Source organism: Nannobrachium achirus (genome assembly GCF_963921795.1).
Source record: "Nannobrachium achirus genome assembly, chromosome: 18".
NCBI lineage: Eukaryota > Metazoa > Chordata > Actinopteri > Myctophiformes > Myctophidae > Nannobrachium > Nannobrachium achirus.
Window position 1 is genome coordinate 39,070,502 of NC_137825.1, and position 9,717 is coordinate 39,080,218.

The following is a 9,717-nucleotide window of genomic DNA, read 5'->3' on the forward strand; positions in this document are numbered from 1 at the left end:
CCCCATATAGGCCACGCCCATTTGCGTCATGATAGATTTTCCGCCATCTTGAATTTTCTCCAAAACACACTTTTTGCTCCTTTTTTTATTAAATAAAGATGAGCATGCCCACTTTTACTACTGTAGACTACTGTATATTAGTATATACTTTTATCAAAGTAATATTTTGAATACAGGCCTTTTACTTATAACATACTATTCTTATTTTGTGGTGGGAAGAAAAACCTGTCTCTTCTTTTTTTTTTTAAGATTTTGTTTTTGGGCTTTTTATGCCTTTATTTGACAGGACAGTAGACTGACAGGAAATGGGGAGAGAGATGGGGAATGACATGTGGCAAAGGTCGACCGGATCGGGAATCGAACCGGCGACGCCAGCAGGCATCTCAGCCTAATATGTGGTATGCGCCTTGACCACCAGGCCAGCGGGCGCCCCAAACCTGTCTCTTCTGTTGCACTCAGTTATAATTATGTACTACACCAATTCTTCAATATTTACGGTAACTCAGTACCATGGAAACGGATATGAGTGCAGCAGCTTCCTTAGCAACGGGAAGCTTTTCTATGGTACTACAGCACATTTGCACAACATTACAACAAGGCATTGATGTGAGCCATTTTAGCCAATGAAGGTTAAATGAAACCATTTAAAAGATCGATTCGCTCTTTACCCTAATTTTAACAAGAATGTTGCGTACAATATATCGTTGGAGCTGCTAACACGCGGTTAGCTAGCTAGCATAACGTTCCCCCAGAGAGGGCAGGCATCCTAAGCACTGCACATAGGCGTCTTTGGATGAGATGAATGCCTGCTGTTTGAGGTGTTCAGTGCTACTTTTTATGGTCGTGTTGTACTTGTGTGGACGTTTGGCTTGTGCCACTGATCCTGAGTTGACTTCTCCTCCAATCACCGACACGAACCTGGCAGATGGTGATACGACCAGCTTTACAACCTCCACTCCATGGTGGTGGGCTACAGAGCAACAGGAGGTATTTGAAGCCACGGGGACCACTGAGATGGTAACCCAAGAAGAGGCTGATTCCACCACAAGCACAAACCCGGTTCCATCAGATTTTCCCACTACGGTGCAGAGTTCTGCAGCTCCATCTACAACCACTGCTAAACCTGTGGTGATGACAGAGGGTAGAGCATAACATTCTGATGTATCTAGCACATACTCATATAGCAGTGGTTCTCAAAGTGGGGTCTGGGGGGGGGGAGTCAAATGGACCCAACTCTGAGTGTACACTCAGAGTTATGGGACTTCCATGGCCTCTTGTTTACCTTGTATTTTTTTGTTGTTGTTGTAAAATAACTGAGCTGTGCTAGCCCCCGCTGAGTAGCCTAACATGTAGGGCTGTCACAATTATATTGTATATTTAGGTTATGTGTCATATCTGCAATGTGCAACTCCAAAGCCTACAAGCCAAACAGAAATGTAATTGTCAACGACAAATACACAATTAAATCGTTAATCGCAATTATTTGAGTGACAATTAATCGTCATGTAAAATGTCACAATTCTTGACAGCCCTACTAACATGGACGATGTGTGTTCTTTTAGTGTGTCTCTGTGATTTGACCCCAGACTTCTGTGACATCGGTTGCTGTTGTGATGTAAAAGATTGTGATGTTGCTGACTTGAGGTCTGTCTTCACTGGATGTCCAGAGGAAGCCATGTAAGTAGAATGTTGGTGTGTTAAAATCTACTGCACACATGCAGTCCTTTTAGCATGCAGCATTTAAAAATAAATAACCATTGTGTTGCAGATCAGGAGTTTGCATTGATAAGTGGCTGATGTTCAAAGCCAATGTGGATGACTCTCTCGTTACTGTCACCGACTCCTTGTTCTGTGTTCGACCAGAAGGTAAAGTCTCCTCTTCTTGCCCACAAGAAGATCATTTAATTTTGTAATTCTTTTTATTTTTTTGAGCGGTGCATCACACACTGCAATAGTGCTGTGTGACCAAGTGGCGCTGTTGAAAACACACACACACACACACACGGGCCAGGGACCCCTGAAGAATTTCTCCACAACAAGATATAAGGAGTCCACAAAGAATACACGATAGAGATCAGGATTTCTTCATTGTCAAATGGATTGAGATAACCATAAGTAGTGCATTACATTCCCTATGAGATGCTTAAGGGCAGGTTTCATTTTTGCCGTCTCCAAAGCTTTTGATGTCGGGCAGAAACCTCTTAGCTCCATATTTAAAACTTTTGTATTTTTTCGTAAATGAATGCCCAACTTCATCATACTACAGCGTCACACAAAAGTATAAAAAATAGCAGATATGCAAGCTCGAAAACTTGAGCTTGTAGACTTGCAATTTTTTTATTTGAATCCGGAAGGAAAGTACTAGGACAACTTTCGACAATATAAATCTTGCTGGTTGCTACTTTGTTAGAAGGGATTCTACAGGAAATCAAACGGAAATCTGTAGTCGGACCAAATGAAAGTGTGGCACACTTTTTTAATTGTCTAAAATCTTCAAAAATGTCTAGAAATGTGCAGAAAATGTCATTGCGATGCATTTAAGCTTGCAGATCAGCTATGTTTGCTATGAAAGTGTTTTGTAGGCATGGGCACCAAGCATCATGGTTACATGACATGCCATGGTAGTATTGCAGGGAAATGAAAAATATCACTATTGGCTGAAATAACCATGTGAATGACCTCATACTAACAGTTTCAATGTCTTATGTTTTAATCGTCCCTATGAACGAAAGTTTCATATTGCTTAATTTGAAATAAATATCCACTTTTTCTCCTAACTTGTGTTTCCACAGGCAATGTAACAGTACCACAGACTCTTCCTGCCTTATCTGAGTATCCAGTGATAGGGGACTCCTACCATTTCTCACCACCACCACCTATAACCACTGCCCTCCACACGAGACCTTTCTACAGGGTGAGAGAGGCAGTTACAACACTGATTCCCAAACTCTGTTGACGCCGTGAAGATATTACGGGCCCCCAAATAATTGGCAAAACATTACGATTTGAATTATAATGTTAATATAAAAAATGTCACAGTATTTAAAACCTTGAAAATCTGTTTTCATTGTGATACAGATAAATAGCAACAGCAACTTAGCAACTACATTAGTTCCATTGATCCAAACTGAAATGCAATCGTCGATTGATTGATTGAGCATTACAGTAAAAAGGCACGCTTTCGGCTGCAGTGTTAAGATGGTCAGATGGGTGGGCCGCAAAGGCTTTTGAGATTTTCAAGTGGGCTCTGATCTAGACAAGGCTGGGAACCACTAAGTTAAAATGTCCAGGTCTCCCTGTCCACAGGAATGTGGACAACTTTGTCATTGTATCCCCATTTGTAATAATAATTAAAAGGAATCCTCCAAAAAGGCTTGGAAAGTTATGTATGGTTGATAAGCAGCAACACTGCCCCCATGGAAAGATGCCATGTTTATCCCTTCAGGATAAGTGGAAGCTGGTGTAATGTTAGAAAGAGTGATAGCATTATTTGGTGTCAGCCCTTGTACCATTTCTAAACTTATGACGAAGTTCTTTGAGACTGGTGTAGTCAAAGACAGACCGCAAAGTGGCCGTCCCAGGAAGACAACACCCCAAGAAGACCGGTTCCTCACCCTTGCTTCACTGAGGAACCATAGGCTTTATGAGATTGACAGGCAAGATTTGCACAACGGTACCACAGACAGATATTTGTCATGGTTGTAGGACCTCTCAGCTCAGGTGCTAATCACACATCTTTGGTTGCTATGATTGAAGGGGAGAAATAATTGACCAAAGTTAAATTTCTGAACGTTTTTTTTTTTTTTTTTTAAGAGTTTATATAATTATGATGCTCTGTTTTAGGCTGATGATGTCATCCTAACTTATTTCACCAAGTCCTCTGTGCGGGGCCTTTTTCGTCAGCCATCTCCAGGAGTGGCATCTTCATCCTGTGTCAACCGCAACCCTGCAAGTAAGCTTACACATTATCTTAGCTTCATTTCCGTAAACTAAAGCCTAATTTTTACAGTGTACAGTAAGTCAACCCCTAAGACTCCTGGGCTCATTGACATAAGTTCAATAAAGGAGAGATCACACCGATTTGAACAAGAAAAGATTTACTTGAATAATAGGCAAAGAATAAATACAAAATACATGTTTGCATTGCAAAATACATGTTTGGCAATTAGACTCCATTAACATTAAACATATAATTATGTTTAAATAACATTATACATATAGATTAGAATTTAATAGGGAGAGCCCCCCATGGAGTCTAGAGTCTAGACGCTGGTGGTGGCAGTGCAGGTGAACCTCCGTCTTAACTCTTGACAAAGGAGACGAGGTGGAGCTGGGGATGGAGGTGGGTTGCTTGTTGCAAGCTGAAAAGAGAATGACATGGTTCAGAGGCAGTGGAGATATTTAAAGGCGGAGTCCAATCGCCTGATTGGCTGGGCTGCATATTGGCTAGAAGAGCACGCCCATAGGCTAGAAGAGCACACCCTTTGAGCTGAGAGTAACAACTTAGATCTTTTCATTGAACCTGCGCTGACAGCTACATTTCAATGAAGGCTCACATTGATACAAAATGATTTAGTGAATGAGCGTATATGACAGCGTGGGGAAAAAGGAAGTGACGTGGGCTTAAAGCAGAGTGCGGTTTAGATCCTTTTTATTGAACTTACGCTAAAAGCTACATTTGCGATGCCTCACACAGACTGAGTGTCTGAGTAACTTGTGTATATTTGATTGACTAATGCTGCATTCACACACTAAAAAGCTTTTCATTTTCATTCATTTTCAACATGAAGATTGTTGCAAACTGATCCCCAACACTTGTAGCTTTTGATGCCAGCTACAAAAGTTATAAAACAAGTTGAGCTGGTTTCAACACAGTGAAGTGTCAATCATAATCATAATGTTATTGTTTTACTATTTCCTCTCTCCCCTCAATTCCTGCTTGTCATGGGGTGGAAATAAAGGATTTCCATCAGACACTTCCCTGCTCTTTCTACCTCATTGCTCCCACACCGGGGGTACACTTAATAATATCAACGAGCGTGTTGTACAACACTTTTAACAGTGACACGATGACAGCGTGCCGCGAGCTTTTGTAGCGGCTAGTGTGAACGCAGAATTACATTTGATATATAGCAATATGAGAATCATTTTGTATTCATTATCATACTCTGCTTTGCCCTCCCATGCCTCCAGAGTTCCTGAGGTCTGCGTCTCTGTCTTGTACCCGAGTGGTAACGTCACAGTCCTGTGTCTCAGAAGCTGGTCTCAGTGCACAATCCTACATCTCTGACCTAAACCTCATCAAGGTCAGTGTTTCCACTTGCAGTAGATGAGGTCTTGCACGTCATTCTACCTGCAGTACAGGCTGCCATGGTATATCATCCTACGTTCAGTACATGCTTTCATGCATGTCATTCAATTAAGTTTAGTCAGGAACACTCACGTCTAAGTAGATTTAACCATTTGTGTGTGGGTTAGGGTTAGTGATGTGACGTAATGACCAGTAGATATGAGAATGAGACCAGAGCTGACTGACAGCTGACCACAGCTGGGCGGGACGACTCCCATGTCCTGTACAAACTAACGCGGTCGCTTCAATTAGTAAGTACATCAACATCAATACATCAAATGCATAGAAATAGTAATCTAATGAAAAATGCTAAATTACATTTATGGTCATTGAGGGTAGGCAAGTGCTATGGTAAATGCTATGGGCTAAGATGGAGTCTGAAGAGGTGATTCTTCAGACTATGGCAGAAGCTAGTGAGTGAGTCTGCAGTTATTTTTTTTAAATGTATCTGTTTTAGGCTTTTATGCCTTTATTGATAGGAAAGTAGACTGACAGGAAATGGGGAGAGAAATGGGGAGTGATACGCAGCAATGGTCGTCGGGATCGGGATACGAACTCGCAACACGATGTCAGGCATCAGAGCGCCCAGAGTCTGCAGTTCTAATTGCAATGAGGAGTTCATTCCACAGTTTGGGTTCCAAGAGGGCGAAGACTCTAGGACGAGTATATCGTTGTCCTGGGTTTTTTAGCGAGGGCTCTGTCAGCTTCCCTGTGTTAAGTGATCTGCCTTCTTTTTCAGGGTTTCTTTTGATTCATGTAATTCTACAAACAGTACATTCAAAGTCAGCAAACAGTTAATGTTTTCTTTGCAGCTCCCAGTACCAGAAACAGCGGAAGTAACAGATTTGCTGGTAAGAGAATCATTGCAGATGCTGAAAACAATATTTCATTTTTTTTTACCAAGAATTCAGCCTTTGTCACCCGCATTAGTTTCAATAAGGCGCTGCCCTTATTGAGTATTGTACTGAAAAAAGAGAATATTCTGTTTAAATGAAACTGAGTTTTTATGATGTGCCATTGCACCTACCCTTGTTTCAGATCAACGTTTCTTCACGGTATGAATGGCCTGCGCCAAGACTACGAAATGATTCCTGTCTGAATGTGGTGTCAAAGGTTAGTATAAGAATCCAGTGCATTGGATACATCTGCATATGACATACTTATGAACTTATAAATTCTGTATGCAATAAAGGATAACTCCGGGTCACCTTTATTGTTTATTAAAAATATTGGCCTAGATTTGTCATAGCTTGTCAATTAAAGCAGTATTCTTTGCACAACTGCACATATCCCCAAACATCAGCTTGCAGGAACTAATTTGTCTTTAGAATGAATAGATATTAGTAGTTATTTCATTTTTATAGTCATAAGTTTGTCATAGAATAGGGTGCAGTGCTGCCATCCAAAGACAGATCGCACCAAAATGCTTAAAGCCAAACAGTTGATGTGCCGATCTATGGGGCAAAAACAAGATCAGTTGTTGACTGTCCACATAAATCAATGTAAAATTTGTCTTTATCTTCGATCTGGAACCTTTAAACGTTTTGTACTTTCCTTCACATTTCTTCAGGTGCAGTTTGTGATACAATACACAGGGAGAGGTGAAATCACAAATGCAACAGTCAACATGGTCTTAGCAGATGTCGCTGTGAATCAAGTGCTGTCACAGACCCACACTGTGCAGTTCCAGGTTTGTCAGACCTGCTAATTCTCCGACCGGCATGATCTCGCTATTTCAGGATTTATTCAAATCGGTGTTGTTTTAATATATTCAAAGATATTGCATATTTTCTGTTAAGCTGATATAATTTCTCTCCTGCAGTTAGCCACGCCCCACCTTGGTCCAACAACACCAACTGTTGGGGTCGGGCTTAAAGTGGGGTCTCCAGTCATTGTTCGTGTTGGTGAAGCTATCCAGCCAGTATCCTTGCCTCAGACATCACATTAAAAGTTCATTTTTGTATCAATATGGAAACTTGCATGAAAAGATGGGAATGAACCTAGAATTTCCACCAGTCTGAAAACCTTAGTCTGTTTTACACAGCATGTTCAAAGTGGGTAAGGTTGCAACATTTGTTTGTGCTTCTGTGTAAAAAAGCCACAGCATTAATGATGGGTCTTTGTTACGCCACTATTGTGGGATTGCTGTAATTAAAAGCATGTCTTTTGCACACCTGCAAAGGTGACAGAATAAAGAAAAACCCTGTTTAAAACAAAACAAATGTGGCATAGGAGAAGACCAAACAAGGGCCCAAACGCAGCCATCAAATGCAAGAAAAATCTGAAGAGATGAAACATTATATTCCCATTAAATATTTGATGGGATTGCTGTAATAAAAGTGGCTTCTCATTCGACTATCTAGCACTGTACTCCTTGTTCCTTGACAGAGAATCAGCTTACTGTTCTTGGGATGTTACAGGGAGGAGAGTGCTCTCATCATCCCAGCACTCGAGTCCCCGTCCTCTTCACGGACAACACTGTCACTGGCTGTACCTTCAGGTGAGGCAGCACTGTCCAGCTTTCCCTTTGTTAAGACCCCTGTCCGGTTTTTATTTTGAAAAAGCAGAAAGGGCAGTCATGTCCTGTTCTTATACCAGATTTAAAGATGTTCTTTGCAGTCTGAATGTCAGTCAAATTTGTGATGAAATTGCTGTCCAATGGGATAGTACAAGGCTGTACCATCGTACCTTTTGAGCGGTGGTCACACCGTCTCCATAGCGTGGCCGTGTGTGTATCCGTCTATGTATGTGGGTGGGTCCGTATGTAGCCTAAGTACCCCTGGTGACCAGAGAGGTGCTGTTGAGTCTAGTCTGCCCTGAGCATCAACTGCAATACCAGTGGTGGCCTGAGTGACATGGATGGATGGCTCTCTCTCTCACATGCAAGCAAGCACCCCCCCCCCCCCCCCCCATATATATATATATATATATATATATTTATTATTATTTTTTATATTTATTATAATAATTATTATTATTATTATACATTTGTTTTGCTGTTGCGCAGCCTCCACGACCACCGCTCAGTTCACACGGGTGTGATTTTTTCCTTATATTTTGTCTTTCTCTGTGTCTCATGTCAGTTCCCCGTCTAATAACTGTTCTGAGCTGCGATCCCGGGTCTATGAGATTCTCCAGGGACAGGCTACTCCTGAGCTGATGGCCATGAACTCAGGAGCCCAGCCGGAATGGACACAAGTCATCAATCAGCAGTGCACAGTCAGCACGCAGGTAGTACATGGCACAGCACAGCACACACTGGGGCTACTAAACTAGTGGGGAAATACGTTAAATTCTCTGCAAGTATTTGGAAATGCAAAATGTTAACATTTTAAATGTTTCGCAAATACCCATAGTCTGCAAAATCTTGGCAAATTCTAAATGACAGACCATGGAATTATTCACCTTCACTACAATATCTCAGGAAATTGGAATTTAATCCTTGAGTTTATAACAGGGGCTCGCCAGAAAAAATGTATAAAAGGGAACCAAATTAACCTGTTTGTAAACTCTCAAAAAGGAACACACCACTGATTAAAAAGGTTGAATATCACTGTACAAATATTGCTTCTGTACTGTTGTTCCCTCTCTCAGGACACATGTGAGTCAGGCTGCCTCCTTCCTTGCTCCCTCTCTGTTCAAGTACTGTGGGCTCGAATGGGTCTGCAGGACTTACCACAGAATTACATCCTGGGGGCCAAATACCGTTTCCAATGCCATATGGTCAAGGTAGGCACACACATCTCCACTCCTGCTGAGCCAATTGTCCTTTGGGATGAGTTTATATATTTGAATAGTTGTGGCCTCCCCCCCTACCACTCTGCCCATCAATGTTTTAGCTACAATGATCTAAAAGATGTATATGCTGTTTTTACGTTTGTTCAATGTTGATACGCCAATGCAATGCTGTTATAATAATTAAATGTTGAATGGTGAATTTGTCAGCTGAGCTGATTAATGTTCTGAAGTATTATCTGACGTGCCTAGTTGTGTGGAATACTCAAATAATCGCTATGTACTACCAGTAAAACATTTTGTTCATTCATGCACATCCCTAATATTGCTATCATTCAACCTTTTATTTTCAGTGTCCCATTGCATCCCCTCTGGTTCTGAGCACCGAGGTGAGGTTTGCTGATGCTACAGTTTTACCAGAAGCCCCCAGGGGCGTTCCTCAGCCGAATTGGAGGTTTCCCTTTGGTTTCTTCAGTAGAGGAGTGGCTGAGCTGGACGGCCACACCACTAGCAAGAGCAGTGACCTTAGCAAGGTCACTTGGAGCACCATGTTGTTCACAGTAATGATGATGGTATTAGAATTCTTCACTGCGTAGATAGTTCGGCACCAGTGGAATTGTTTTTGTACACAG

At 41.5% G+C, this 9,717-nt stretch overlaps 1 protein-coding gene across 1 annotated transcript; it reads left to right on the forward strand.

Annotated features, from left to right (window-relative positions):
• Positions 1 to 665: 665 nt before the first annotated feature.
• Positions 666 to 9,681, forward strand: LOC308303088 (tectonic-3-like; the record flags this gene model as incomplete). Its single annotated transcript, XM_080747408.1, has 14 exons — positions 666 to 1,141; positions 1,563 to 1,677; positions 1,769 to 1,866; positions 2,793 to 2,914; positions 3,844 to 3,952; positions 5,194 to 5,306; positions 6,163 to 6,201; positions 6,389 to 6,463; positions 6,921 to 7,040; positions 7,173 to 7,271; positions 7,747 to 7,850; positions 8,434 to 8,581; positions 8,945 to 9,079; positions 9,439 to 9,681. The coding sequence occupies exons 1-14, from the start codon at positions 799 to 801 to the stop codon at positions 9,679 to 9,681; spliced, it is 1,863 nt and encodes a 620-aa protein (XP_080603534.1). The 5' UTR covers positions 666 to 798.
• Positions 9,682 to 9,717: the final 36 nt, after the last annotated feature.